Below are 14869 nucleotides of genomic sequence, written 5' to 3' on the forward strand. Positions count from 1 at the left end.
CTGCGGTGTTATTTCTAACGTAATTTTTCTTGTGTAAATACTTCCTAGCAAGAAAAATATAGGCTTGACAATGTTTACATTTTGTTCAGTTTCTTACAAGAGTTGCTAGAGGAAATACTTATAATTTTGTTTGTTTCGAAAATGAAATTCCTGCAGAAAGGTCATTGCAATGTCAGGCCTTGTCATTTTTAACCCTCTTATCGCAGAGCTGATCTGCAGCGTGTCAGGTCTGGCTTACTGCTCCCACCAAAAAAGGCAAAGAATGTGTAAGCCTTGCTGCTTTCAGCCAGTTGTCTGGTGCTCCTTAGTGGTCTGCGTTCACACAGTGGCACTGGATCCATTGGAAGCGGGGAATGTTGGAGCCATTTTCTCCTGCAACTTTGGGGAGTCTGTGAACTGAGATTCCAAAGCTTTGCCAAGAGCATAAATCCTGGGCATTATCTCAGGACTACACATCAGGCCTTTACTCCCTTCATTTTAAACATTTCTTGGCACTCAGATAAACCCAGGCAGTTCATCACAGATGCCTGCTTTCTTTCCACCTCGTCCTCAAGGATCCTGAAACAGAGGGTAGCAGCCAAGTCAGCTAGAACTCTCACCTGTTTCACGGCTCCCCACGGCCTGTCTGGGGTGAGGCAGAATTTGCTGCAGTAGGTGCTTGTAGCTGGATGGAGGCTTCAGCTGAGCCTCTGCCACCACCCCAGTACAATTTATACGGATCAGGAAAGGAGAAGTAACGGGACTGCTCGGGTTTGCCTTCTCTTCTCTTGCTTAAGATGGGTAGTGGAGGAAAGGCAAATGTCTGAAGACGAAGCCCACAGAAGGCACGGGAATGTACTTGAGATGAGTCAGCCGGCGGGGAGAGCAGAGGGATGAGCAGGGTTGCTGCATGCTGTCATCCTGCTGGTGGGAATGTGCAGGTCTTGAGCTCTCCATTCCTCCTGTGGCAGGCAGTGATCATGAGTGTCACATTAAAGGCTCAGTGCTCTGTCACACACAGGTGTAAGGTGTTTCACACGAGGCACATGTAACCACCTTGCACATCATTTCTCTACCCGAGTGCCTCTTAGGTACTAAAGAGATTGTGGCATGCAGCACACTTAAGTGAGTCAAAGAATTTGAATGGGTCTCATCACATTGAAGTTGGTTTTATTGTAATGAAAAGAAGCCTGGATTTCTTCTGCGGGCAGGAGTCGCTGAGGGCACAGTTTGGGAACTAGTAGCAGCAGAGCTTGCAGATCCCAAGGCAGACTGGTGGGTTGAGAAAAAAGATTCTTGGATTTTCCTGAGGTCTGTCTCCTTAACCTGTCCAGAACCAAAGAAAAGAACTGGAAAGGCAGCTATTGAGGGAGTGCTGTGACCAACTGAGGGGAAGAATTGGGAGGCCGGTGAATGCTGGAGTTGTATTTGGGGGATAGATTTGTTTGGATTCACGCTTAATTTTTTTGTCCATCTCTGGAAACATTTATAAATGATTTTATTTGGGAAAATCTATTCTAAAGGCAGGGAGAGTTTGGGGAGATCACGGTCAGTTACTACTGAATCTCTTTAGGGACTACCAAATTACTGTAGCTTCAGTTTGACCTAGTCAGAGCTTGCTGTGAATTCTGACCTGCTCATCTCTCCTCAAGGCATTAAGATAGGTCATTCAACTGACCCAGTTAAGCAGGTACATGTTTCAACAGTTTTAAAGGCAGTCTTTATCTGTATTTGGATATTCAGAGTATATACCTACTCACCCTTGCAGATGCATTTAAACCTCTTGACTATAGGTCTTTTTTTTTTTTTTTAAGGCTATCTTTTAGAGCAGTTTTAGGTTCAAGACAAAATTAAGAGGAACATACAGAGATTTCCCATATACTTCCTGCCCCCACACATATGTAGTCTCCCCTACTGTCAACATTCCCCACCAGAGTGGTACATTTGTCACCGTTAATGAATTTACATTGACACATCAGAATGACACAAAGTTCATAGCTTACGTTAGGGTTCACATTCATGTTGTACATTCTGTAGATTTGGACATATCCATCATTATACAATCATGTTTTCACTACCCTGAAAACCCTCTGTGCTCTGTCTATTCATCCCTTCCCGTTTCTAACCCTGCTCTCCATAGTTTTGCCTTTTCCAGAACGTCACGTAGTTGGACTCCTAGTCTTCTCTGGTTGGCATCTTTCACTTAGTAATATGCTTTTAAGGTTCTTCCATATCTTTTCATGGCTTAATAGCTCATTTCATTTTAGTGTTGAGTAATATTTTGTTGTTTGGATATACCAGAGTTTATTCATACACCTACTGGAGGACACCTTGGTAGCTTCCAAGTTTTGACAAGTACGAATAATGCTGCTGTAAATTCATGTGCAGGTTTTTGTGTGGACATAAGTTTTTAATTTCCTTGTGTAAATACAAATGAGCGTGATTGCTGGATCCTATGGCAAGAGTATGTTTATTATGGTAAGACAGCCAGAGTGTCTTCCATACTGGCTATACCATTTCATTTTGCATTCCTACCAGCAATGTATTGGGTTGGCCAAAAAGTTCGTTTGTTTTTTTCTGTACAATGGCTCTAATAGCGCTTTGTTGTCTTTAACTTCATTTGAAACGATTTTGTTTGAATGTGTTGTAACAGCTGTCATTATTGGCATGAATTTAAAAAAAAAATAACAAAATTGGTGAATTTTTGTGTAGCCATTTTAATATTGAAGATGGAAGTAAATTGCAACGTTTTCGGCATATTATGCTGTGTTATTTCAAGAAAGGTAAAAACAACTGAAACACAGAAGATTTGTGCAGTGTATGGAGAAGGTGCTGTGACGGATGGAACGTGACAAAAGTGGTTTGTGAAGTTTCATGCTGGACAGTGCTCCACGGTCAGGTAGACCAGTTGAAGTTGATAGTGATCAAATTGAGACGTTAAATTGAGAAAAATCAGTGTTATACCATGTGGGAGTTAGCCAACATACTCAAAATATCCAAATTAGTAAAGTTATTGGTGAAAATGAAAAACGTGTTTTTTATTGTACAGAAAAAAACTAAATGGACTTTTTGGCCAACCCAATATGAGTGTTTCTGTTCCTCCACATCCTTTTTTTTTTTTTTTAATCTTTATTTATTTTTACATTACCTTTTAGTCCCTTTACAGCCTCCCCCAGCAATCCCCACACTGCTGTCCACGTCCATGAGTCCTTTTTCCTTTTTTGCTCAATCCCTCCACCTATTAACCTCCCTCCCCAACAGCTGTCATCCTGCTCTCCGTCTGTGAGTCTGTCCCACGTCCTTGTCAGAATTGGTATTATCAGTGTTCTGGATGTTGACCATTCTGATAGATGTGTGATGATGTCTCATTGTTTTAACTTGCATTTCCCTGCTGTCTTTTGCAAACATTATCTCTCAGTCTGTGGCTTATCTCTTCATTCTGTTGACAGTGTCTTTTACAGAGCAGATTTTTTTTCATTTTAATTAAGTCCAGCTTATTAGTTCTTCCATGGATCATGCCTAGGGTGTGGTATCTAAAAAGTCATCATCTAGATTTTCTTCTGTTTTATAATCTAGGAGTTGTACAGTTTTGTGCTTTACATTTTGATCTGTGTTTCATTTTTAGTTAATTTTTATAAAGGATGTAAGATATTTAGACTTGTTTTTTTGCATGTGGATGTCCAATTGTTCCATAACTATTTCTTGAAAATTCTGTCATTTCTCCACTGTATTGCCTTTGTTCCTTTGTCAAAGATCAGTTGACTGTGTTTATATGGGTCTGTTTCTGGCCTTTGTATTCTGTTGTATTGATCTACTTGTCTGTTCTTTTGCCAGTACCACATTGTCTTGATTACTGTAGTTTTGTTGTAAGTCTTGGAGTCAGGTAGGTCTGACTTAGTTCTTTTCAATATTGTTTTGACTAATCTGTCTTTTCCCTTTTCGTATCAATGTTAGAAACAATTTGTCTATCTCCACAAAAGAACTTGCTGTGATTTTGATTGGGATTGCATTGGGTCTGTAGATAAAGCTGGGAAGAACTCACATCATAACAGTATTGAGTCTTCTTATCAATGAACATGGAATATCTATTTAGTTCTTTGTTCATCAGCATTTTGTAGTTTCCACATATAATCTTGTACATATTTTGTTAGATTTATACCTAAGTATTTCATTGTTTTGGGTGCTAATATAAATAGTACTGTGTTTTAATTTCACTTGTTCATTGCTGGTATATACCAAAGCAATTGACTTTTGTATATTAACCTTGTATTTTGCAACTCTGCTTTTTAATCCTTTTCAGTGGCAGTCCCACCCTTTTCTAGTAATGCTCTCCTCCTGGGCTCAGACACCTGCTCTTAAAATAGAAATCTCCTTGGGAGGACTAACCCAGTAGCATGAGGAGGTGTGGGCAAGATCCATTCAGCTTTCAGAGTGGCCTGAGAGAGGATTTTCATGTAGAACATATTTCTTTTTATTAAGATGAAGAACTTTTTGATGCACCTAGAATATAATAGCAGCCTAAGCATGATGAGATAACCCTGCCTTCACCCCAAACAGAAGCAAATGGGATTTTTGTCTGTTTTAAAAGATTGCCCAGGAGAGGGTTATTTGAACTTAAGGTAGTATCTAATCAGATCAGCTGCCTTCCTTTGTAGTAACTATTTCACCCTTTTTGTACCTAGAATTCAGGAGAAGTTAATTAAATGAATCCGTGTTCAGTAATAGACCGTTGGTCTTCTCTGTTAATTTCTCTTGAAGTGTATAAAGCCAAGGAAGAAATATGTTTGTTGAGGGAAGGACAGGGAACCTTGACATTTTAGATCCTCAAATTTGAAATTAGTCTTCAGTTTTGAGAATTAAAACTGATTAATGTTGTATATTTGTTTATAATATTGTTTTATATATTATTAATTCCTTGGGCAACTGTGTTGGACACCTACTGTTTAGAGCCCTGCTGGGTATGGTGGGTCCTGGGTGAAAGCAGATGGATTTGGTTCTAACCTCTTGAAGCTTACAAGTTTGATTTGGGAGTCATTATTAATAATTTATTTAAGTCATGGTTTTAGTTGTATTAAGGCTACAAAAGAAGGAAACAGGGTGCCAAGAGAGCTTACTTTCTCTCCCTGTCTCTTCATCTGATGGCTTGTTTGAGCAGCTGTTATTTCAGGGAACTGCTGACTGCCTGCGGGAACATGGGGCAGAGCCTTCCTGCCCGTGTCCCTAGTTCCCCTCTCCCACTCCTTGCCTGGACTTGGCCTTCACAACTTGAACTAAGTTTTCTTCATTTAACTTATTTCCTGTCTTGTCACTCTTCCCAGGAGTGCTTATGCCCTCAAACCCTCTGTCTCTCCAAGTGTGCATAAGGTGTTGGCATAAAGGGATCTAGAACTTGAAGATCTTATGGGTAGTGCAATTCTTTTCATTTTCAGATAAGGAAGGTGAGGATAAAGGAAGAGAGGGAACATGTCCACAGTCACACAGCAAGTTAAGTCAGAACCAGAACTAGACCCAAGTCTTTTAAGTCTTAGCCAGTGCTTCCTGCTGCGTTCCTGCAGGAGAGGCATTAGTCAGCAAGGACCAAGACTTAGGAACATCCTTGTCTTCACACAGACACCAAGGGGGGTGACACAGCTTGAGGAAGAAAGACAAGCTTCAAGGGGGCCGTAAACCACAGACCTCCCACGGCCCGGTGGGTGTTCCATACAGGGTTAACAAGAGGACCGCAGCTGGGAGCTGAAGGAAGAAAGCCGTGTACTCAGTTCCTGTCATCAGGGGAGTCGCATTTTAGAGGAACATGGGCATCTAACGTATGGAGAGAGAGCCTAAGAGCAGCCTGTTAGCGGCCCACGTGCACTCTCAGGGCACAGGAGGGCTCCAGAGCAGGCAGAGACGGGACCCAGCCTCCTGGCTGAGGTGAGAAGATTTCCCTGGAGAGATGGGACTCAGCAGGTAGGCAGAGGAGTGGAGGCAGGACTTTGCTGGGACCAGGGGAAGAAAGGTGTTGTCTAGATGTTTTCCCCTCCGGGCTTGAGGAGAATCGTGAACCAGGGGTCGTTGCAGGCAGTGGCCTCCGCATGGGGATCGGGAAGTTGTGAGAAGTACAGTTGGCAGAAGCTAAGTTTAGAAGACCTTGTGCTCTGAGCAGTTACAGGTAGTGCGGTTCCATGTCAGTTTCTCAGAGGGGTGACTGGATGAGGCTGGGCTTTGGAATATGAGTCTGGCATGTCTAGGTGAGATGAATAGAAGCCTCATCAGGGACTTGTTCCATTCCTTGGGGTAGTGGCATTGGGTGTTTTGAACTCATATAGTTCTTTTCTGCGAAAATGATAAATCTGGTTTAATCTCTGTGTTTAACACAGTATAGTTTTATAGTGTTTTTCTAGCCATGTTTAGATGTAGTCTTTAAAATAACTAAGCTCTAAGCATCTGTATTTCATTTTATAAGGCATTCTGAAATAGCTAAGAACTAAATAAAAGACAATGCAAATACAAAATGTCACTTCTTTTTATTTTCAGATCTCACGTGCTAGGTGAAAAACCATTTCATACTCTTGCCAGTGTTGAATTCTGCTTTCCTTTTGTATATAAAGTTTTACCTTTTGAGAGTTTGAGAACCTTAGCGTTGTCCTTCAGCCGAGTAGGGGAGGGGTTGTGAGGGGGGCAAGTAGAGCAAGAAGGCAACAGTATCTGTATGGGCTCCTTAAACTTGACCATCAGCACACAAAGACTTAACTGCATTGTCTTCTCTTTGTTTCTTTAGGAATATAAACAGAAGCTTGCTCGGGTAACCCAGGTTCGCAAGGAGCTGAAGTCCCACATTCAGAGCTTGCCAGACCTTTCTTTACTGCCCAACGTCACAGGGGGCTTGGCCCCCCTGCCCTCTGCTGGTGACCTGTTTTCTACCGACTAGGGCAGGAGTCATGCCCCAGATTCCCATCTCTACCAGCAGAAAGAGGAGGGCAAGTCATGGTTGGAGATAACTTTGTAGCTCCTGGTTCTGTCCCTTCTTCCGCCTGGCCCCCCAGCCTCCCTGCCTCAAGAAAGAACCACAGACTCTGATTCTCCTCTCCAGCCTCTCCTGTTGAGCACAATTCAGAACAGGGGCAAGTAGAATCCAGTTTAGATTGATATTTGGAAAGAACATAAACTCTTTCACTTTGTGTTTTTATGCCCTGTTGGTTTTCCATTCTTAGCTCTCTCTTTATACCCAAGAAATTGTGAAAATCATGTGTACTTTTGGAAGCTTTCAGAAGAATCTTGTCCCTGATGATAACATTGTGTCATGAAAGCAGCTTCTGTCTGAGTGGGTCTCGTTCAAGTTAGTGCAAGCATCCACTGAGGGACTCCCTCTGGAGTCACGGGCTCTCCCTGAGCCCACCAACCCCAAAGGGAGGCACAACTGTCGAGCAGCTTTGCCATAAGTAAGGAGTTTGCCAAATCTCAGATTCTCCTTTCCCATCACTTCTAGCGATATATGGTCAAGGGAAGGTGCATTCGTTTTGTAAGCAGACTAGAGAATCTAGCAAGAAGATTCAAAGCTGATCTGGGACATAAAGTCATAGTTCAGAGACAGAGTAACAGGAATTACAAGGGAGTAATATGCTTCGGGTTTCTACAAACAGCCTTCCCAGGCTGCCCTTACCAAGGGTCCACCCAGCATCCTAGAGCATGTTCCGAAAAACTCCTCTGACTGCATGTGGGTTGTAAAGGTGCTTTGTAGAAACGGCAGTGGTGGGATCCACAGCTACAGTCTTATTGCGAATCCGGGCTCTGCGGGTGTGGCTTTCACCCTTTCTTCTGGGGAGTAGGGCACACAGTGACATTGAATCACTGAGGGAGCATATGTCCTCAGGATGGTGACTGAACTTGAATATCTCCCTTGCAGAGAGGACACTGTGCATGTTCATCTGTCCATCATTTGGCGCCACTGCACATGCCCCTGTGCCCAGGACTAGTTTGCATCAGATGCTATTGAATAGCTCATCTCAGGCAGGGGAAGGGGAGAGTCGGGGATCTTAATTTTGGGTTTTAATTCTTTTATCATGCCAGCTGACATTACTACTATATAAGGCCGTTAGAGAGGATTTTTACCTTGCTTTTAGTAAAGGTTAGGCCTGCTAACTCTAAATCATTCTAATTTGGCAGGCTTATTTCTGACATTGGAAAGGGCAGAAAACAATTTGCCCCAATAGTATAAGAATTATAGCCCAGAGGCTGAAATCCCAAAGCTATAAAGAGGGATCAAGTGGAGGGGGCTTCAAAATCTTCATTTTTTTGAGGATTACCAAAAAGCCAATTACATGTAATTTTCCGTGTTAAGACATAACCTGTGTTTTAAAAAGTATAGCAGGTTTCCCTTGAAGGAACGCTCTCCCGCCTGCCATGCGGTGAGAACAGTGGGAAGTCGTAGCAGGTATTCAGTTTCACTCTCTAGAACCTAGTAGCATTTAAGCTGTTGTTCAGATCTGGGTATGGACTGTGTGTTGTTCCTTATGGACGCGGCCTGCTGTCCTGTCATTTTTAAATTAATGCGTCTATATAGACACAGTTTTTGTCTCGGAGGCCACAGGGCAGGGGTGACTTGACTGAAATTGCAGGATGAGCTCGTCTTGACTGTCTGCGCGTGCGCCCCCCCGTACGCCGTGCTGCTCTCGTCCTGCTTAGGGGCCTGGTTCTCAGCAGACCGTTGGAATCTCCGTGCTTCACCAGGAAGCAGAATTTTACTAGCCACAGACCAGCCCCCCAAAGGGTATAGTAGATACTTGCTCTGATCAGCTAGGTGAAATGTTATAACTGAATGGAGCTTGCCCACTGTGATGTTTTATCGGATTGAGTCTGACCAGCAATTGGTGCATAATTACTACAGCAAGAGCAAGAAATGAAAATACAATTATGTAAATGAATGTGTTGGCCTTTTAACACGTGTTACTAGTGGACTTCCTGTGAGGAAGTTAGTTTTACTTGGTTTTGTTTTTTTGTTATGTTTTGTTTTTGTTTTTTTTAATGAAATGCTTTTGGTTTTTAAAACGTAATTCTCTCATATCCTCCCCAAGCGTGCTTACTTCATTTGTTTAATTTAAGGATCTGGCAGGGAGGGGTGGGTGGTTTTGTTTTGTGTTTTTTCTTCCTAGGGCATCCGTAGACCTCAGAGGACTTTTCCTTTAGGTCATATTCCTCAGAAAGTCTTCATTCTTCCCCCTTTTTTCTTAAAGAATATTTTTAAAGCTAAATTTGTATATTAATTTAGGACTTTATTTAGAAGTATAGGCTGCCTTTGGTGGCAGCAGTATATTCTGAAATGTCTCATAGATATATATTTTTGAATAAAGATGGTGTTGTCGAACGGCAGTGTGTGACGTTTTCTTCCCCGGCCTTCCACAGAACCCTCGGTTTCTTTGTAAGCGGCGGGTGGTTAGTAATCACCAGGAGATGCTGCGTTCTCTGCGCAGTGTTGTCCCTGAGGAGTTTTTGTGGCTCTTAGTGGCCCATAAATCCTCATCACTCTGTCGGCGGCGGCGGCGGCGGCAGCCGTCCGTCTCAAGAGACGATGGTGTAGCTTCTTAAGAGTCTATCTGCACCGCCGAGAATGGCTGTGCAGTCCGACTCGGGAGTGACACGGTATCTGTCTCCTCCCGTGTTGAATCGACATCTTGCGATGACGCTGGAGTGTCCTCTCCAGTGAAGCTGAAGCTACAGAGCCTGGGCGGGGTGATATGGAGGGTCTGCTGTTGCCCATGCAGCAGACCCCCCCTCTCTTCGCAGCTGAAGGGTCCAAGGGAAAGACGGAGTCAATACAGCTTGGCTTCAGGTGCGCCGCAGGAGTTGCCGGTGTTGACTACAACGTCAAACCGCCTTAGGGACTCCGGCTCCGGATTTTCTGTCGGGGTTTACTCCCCTAGCCTTTCCCCTGAAGAGGTATGCCGCAAGGCAGCGGAGGTTTTTTGTAGTCAGAGTTTTCCTTCTCTGATGTGCCCTGACTGGAAGATCGAACCAGCGACACTTAGCTCGCAGGCCGCCGCTCAATCCACTGAGCCAAACCAGCCAGGGGGCAAATCCTCATCACTAACACAGTATTTTCTGGTTCTTTCCAGAGGCTTAACTAGCTTTAATTAGCCAACCCATTTGTACAGAAGTGGGAACTGATGGAGAGAAAGAAGTTCAGTGACTCTCCCCAGTACCACAGTCTCTGACAGGTGAAAACTTGGAAGTTCTTTGATTTCAGTGCTTTTATTTGCACCACTCAGCCTCCAGAGAAACATTGCATTTTGGCAGTACAGTGAAAGCCACTCTGAACAGAGAGAAGAAAAATATGAGATAATTCAAACCCAAGTGGTGTGCCTTTGGAAACATTTTTGTGGATTTACTTTCTCCTTTTTACTTTTTAAATTCAGTGAAAGTGTGTTGAGTATTGTTGGTTAAAACCCAAAGTAATAGAAAAATGATTTGAAATAGTTCTTTTTGAAGTAAGTGATATTTGGGAAAATTCTTTTAACCTTTCCCCTGGGTGAGGGCAGCATTTGCCGGAAGACACAGGGTTACTCGTTCATCTTATGATGCAAAAAACTGCAATAGCTTTGGTCCTTCAAGAGTCAGTGCAACTCAAGTCAAGGTCCGGAGTTAGGAAAGTTGAGACTGCATTACCCAAGTTCTGTCTTAAAATATAAAGGTTGAATTAATGTCTGGATCTCAAGAGACAAGATCTCCTGTCCCCAGGATTCATGGCCTAGTTAATGTCTTCACTCCTACCTATAAATAGTAAGTCCATAATTCCTCTGGTTTAATTAGCACTTCAGACTACAAAATGTGACTCTGAGGTCCTCAGAGCTGAAGATGGACCTATCCAAGAGTCCATGAATCTGTCACAATGCTTCATGTTTGTGATTAGAGCCATTAACTGTGTGACCTTCCCGGGCCAGGTGTTTCTCTCTGTGCCTCAGTTTTCTTACTTTGAAATGTGTTGAACTAAGTTATTTCTAGGCTCCCTGCCAACCCTAAAACCCTGTGATTGTTGTATTGCATGAGAAGAACGCAGGAGTGTTGGGGGAAAGCCCCAAAATTCGAAATTCAGGATCAATTCCAAAGAACTGACATGTAGCCTCACTCCAATTCCTAAGAGCTTTAATAGGAGAAACACAGCCAAAGCAGCTGCTCCCAGTGGTGGTCAGCTGGGAAGAATCCATCCCCCCCACCCCCACCCAGGACAGGGTGTCTTTTTATAAGGGGTTAGTAGTAAAACCAATCAATAGTAGTCACCAGAAAGAACAATGCATTCTTGTTAACAGATCACATCAGGCAGTTATCACAGTCTATGCATTCATTAGCCTTCCTGGGGGCTTGACTTATCTTTGGGTGGCATTCCACTTTCCTGGGTAGTCAGCCAAGCCTGAGCATACAGAGTTGAGTCCAACATTTCCCAGACGCCTTTGGTGCCGGAGCCATGTTTCAGCTTCATGAGTTCCCTTCCAAGGACTGAAGTCTGAGAGCGCTGGATGGCATGTCCTATGTTCCCATATTTGTTAGATGAATACTATCATCATCGTGCTAATGTATATAAAGAGCACATATGACACCCTGGAGATTGTCGTTAAAAGGATCAGAACATAAGAGCAGGGGGGAAACATAAACTATTTCCCTCAGCCCAAACTAAATATAATGGGCAAAAGGGTTTTGGACAGGCGAGATGTGCCTAGTACACCTTCCTCCAAAGAAGCCCCCTCCCCCCCCCCCTTTTTTTTTTCCTCCTAATGTGGAACATTGAAAAATTAATCCCTGCCTTTTGTCACCTAGTAGTTATGGATTGAATGATGTCTTTTAACCCTTTTTGCCAAATCTGTTGCCCCCAGAACACAACAAGGACACCAGCCTACTAAACCAAGCACGCCGTTGTCCGGAGACAGCCAAACTGACCTGGAGTCTGCACGATCCTTCCCCATGTGGGAAGGCCACCCTCCCCTCCACACCCCCACTATTAGGGATTCTGGACCCAAGGGTAGGTAGGACGACGACCATGTCCAGCTTGAAGCAGCTAGAGGAGCTTGAGACCTTCGCCCATTGTCCTCTACAAGATTACAAAGGGTCTTAATATCTGAGAGGGAGGGATAGTTATTTTTTACGAACCATGGGTATGGACTTGGGGGGGGATTGCTGGGGGAGGGAGATACTGGGTGGAGGGGAGTAAAGGGGAGAAAATTGGAACTATTGTAACAATATAATCAATAAAGAAAAGCTGGGGAAAAAATAAAAAAATGAGTTTGAATATATTTGACCAATCTGCTTGATGAGAAATGGTATTTCATCGTTTCAATATTTATTAGAAATTGCTAAGAAGGCTGAGTCATATTTCATGTTCTTATTGGCCATAAAAACTCTGTGGGTGATTTACTTGCTTTTATGCTTTTTCTGTTTTTCTTATTGGCTGTTGGATGGAATTACTTAAATCAGGGCATTTCAGTATATAATGAAATAATAGTATTACAACATTAAAGGGATGAGGAAATAATATGAATCAAGTAGAAATGTGATTGTGCTATATGATTAAATAAAAATAATGCAGTATGATATGTAAAAAAAAAAAGAACATAAGAGCAGGCCAGGACTTAGGAAGACGCGGGTAAAGACGGTAGTTCAGTGGGCACAAACAATCTGCATTTGGTTTGTTTCAGATCTTTTTAAAAAAGCCATTTTACAGCCTGGTTTGCTATCTTACTTTCTCCTGGGATCATTCGTCTGGCTTAACTCATTTCTCATCGCCACCTCCATGGGATTTTTCCATTTAAAAATCACTCTTCCACTCTGATGCACAGATTCAATTAAGAATCCATTATTCTCCTGTACAGTAGATTGGGATTCATGCAGCTTTCTGTAGTGTTGGGAGCCCAGTTTGTTCAGCTTTTTAGACTGAAATCGTTCGTATTAAAAACTCATTTCTACCGCTGGTTTGATAAATATTCAAATTAGCATTATAAATCAGAATTTACCTAATTGGGTTTTTTTGTTTGTTTTTTTTAATGAATAAGAGGCAGCTGTGGCAAGTGATCACCCATGTCTGACCTCGCACAGTGATCCCCTTGGGCTGGCCCCCTGGCCTTTTGGGATATCTGCAGCTGCTTCAAGGAACCAGTGAGGCTGACCACGTACCCTCTGAAGTCCTTCCCAGATCAGAAGTTCTGTGACTAGGCTTTCAGAATTTTTTTTCTACCAAAAACCTTATTCATGAAGTACTCCACAGATTTCTAAATGCCAGTTACTTAAATTCTTATAAAAATGATAAAGTAATTACAAACATACCTATAAACGTTAAATGATATGTTTATAAAAAGAGCCCGGCGCCATGTCTGGGACACGTTAGGGGACTCAATGGTAGCTGTTACTACTTCCAACAAGAAACGTAGGTATTGAAATTCATGTGTAAAGATGTTAAAATAGATGTTTTTCTGAAAGGCAGCAGTAGATACCTCATACCTACATCAGATGCTGTATTTACAGTGGAGATGGTAAAAAACCCGTAGCCCCCCCTTAAACTCCTGTCGCCCACATTAAGGGTATAAAAGAGAGGAGAGAAGAGTTGAAGGAATTGGGTTTTTGATGGGGATTTCTTTGAAAAGAACCAAAATGTGTGTCGTGCGCCCCCTAAGGGAGGGCAGTGGGTGATGCCACCTGCCTCTTACCTCACGGCTAGGAAAGGGGGCTCCGTGGCACTTAGCACGTGTCCCCGGCAGGGTACGAGACAGACCCCTGCCTGGGAAAATCTGAAGGAGGAGATGCCAGTGGCTGGCTGAGCTGGATGCAGCCTCCATTCCTAGAGCTTGTCAGGCCACAGGCGAGCTGCATGCAAGAAAACCAGCACAGGTCATCTCAGAGTCTGACCAAAAGGCAGGGACCTGTCTGCATCAGGAGGGGAACTGCTGACTTGCAGTGCTGAGGAGCAAGCAGAAAATAAAGAGCGAGATGCCTGGTGGTGGTCAAAGACGGGATGACTGGGAGAGGCTGAGCCTCTCAGGAGCACTGGAGAAGCTGACGTGAGAAGGACGTGAGAAGGACGTGAAACTTGCCAAGCCAGTGCCCAGTCGCCGCATCTCAAGTGAAGATTTTCTCTTGCTTTGCCTTCCTTTCCTCACTCTGGAGCAATGCTAGCTGCCCACCAGAAAAGCCTCAACTTCAAATGACAAGCCATTTTGACTGGACATTTAAATTTCTGATTGGAAAAACTGTTTTGCACCATGAGGGTGACTATGGGACTTATTATTATTATTATTAAATAAGATTGACTAGAGAAATTGTGGAGACCTGAGTTTTCTTCTAGAGTTAGCTGGTGCACTAGCCCCACAAATTGGATTTCAAGGGACAATTGGAGAAAAAAATAAAACTGCTTTGTGAATTGAGTTCCACAAGCCTGTTTATTTCTTGTAATGGTTACGTGACTTATTTTAGGATCTTTAATTCTCACTTCGCTGTTCTATTTCTGTTACCTTGAAAAGTTCATTTCCACAACATTAGTTTGTTTGTTTGTTAGTGAATTCATGAATTATCCTTCCATGTGTACTAGGAACACATTTTTTTTTTAATGGTGGTAAAATACACATGACATAACTTTACATTTTAGCCATTTTAGAATGTACAGTTCAGTGGCATTTGGTACATTTGTGATGTGCAACTGTCATCACAATTTAGTTCCAGAACATTTTCATCCTCTTAAAAGGAAACCCCACACCCATTAAGCAGTCACTGTTGTTCCCCACCCCACACATTCTCCTGGCAACCTCTAATCTGCTTTTTGTCTTTATGAAATTGCCTGTTCTGAATATTTAATATAAAGGAAGCCTGTAATATGTGACCTTTTGAGCCTGGCTTCTTTCACTCAGCATAGTGTTTTCCAGGTTCATCCATGCTG

General features: G+C 42.9%; 1 protein-coding gene across 2 annotated transcripts in view; it reads left to right on the forward strand.

Annotated features, from left to right (window-relative positions):
* The window catches only part of RPRD1B (regulation of nuclear pre-mRNA domain containing 1B), a 56181-nt gene extending 42486 nt beyond the window's left edge, over positions 1-13695 (forward strand). The window contains exon 7 of one of the 2 annotated variants that reach the window (XM_090286386.1): positions 12996-13695. In XM_090286386.1, the coding sequence (XP_090142512.1) occupies positions 12996-13028 (33 nt within the window). In that variant the 3' untranslated portion in view covers positions 13029-13695. Of the gene's footprint in view, positions 1-6739; positions 7031-12995 lie in introns of those variants that run through there. The other variant, XM_090286385.1, reaches the window with a different exon arrangement.
* Positions 13696-14869: the final 1174 nt, after the last annotated feature.

The sequence above is a fragment of the Furipterus horrens genome, unplaced genomic scaffold, assembly GCF_987537825.1.
Source record: "Furipterus horrens unplaced genomic scaffold, mFurHor1.1.pri manual_scaffold_8, whole genome shotgun sequence".
Classification (NCBI taxonomy): Eukaryota; Metazoa; Chordata; class Mammalia; order Chiroptera; family Furipteridae; genus Furipterus; species Furipterus horrens.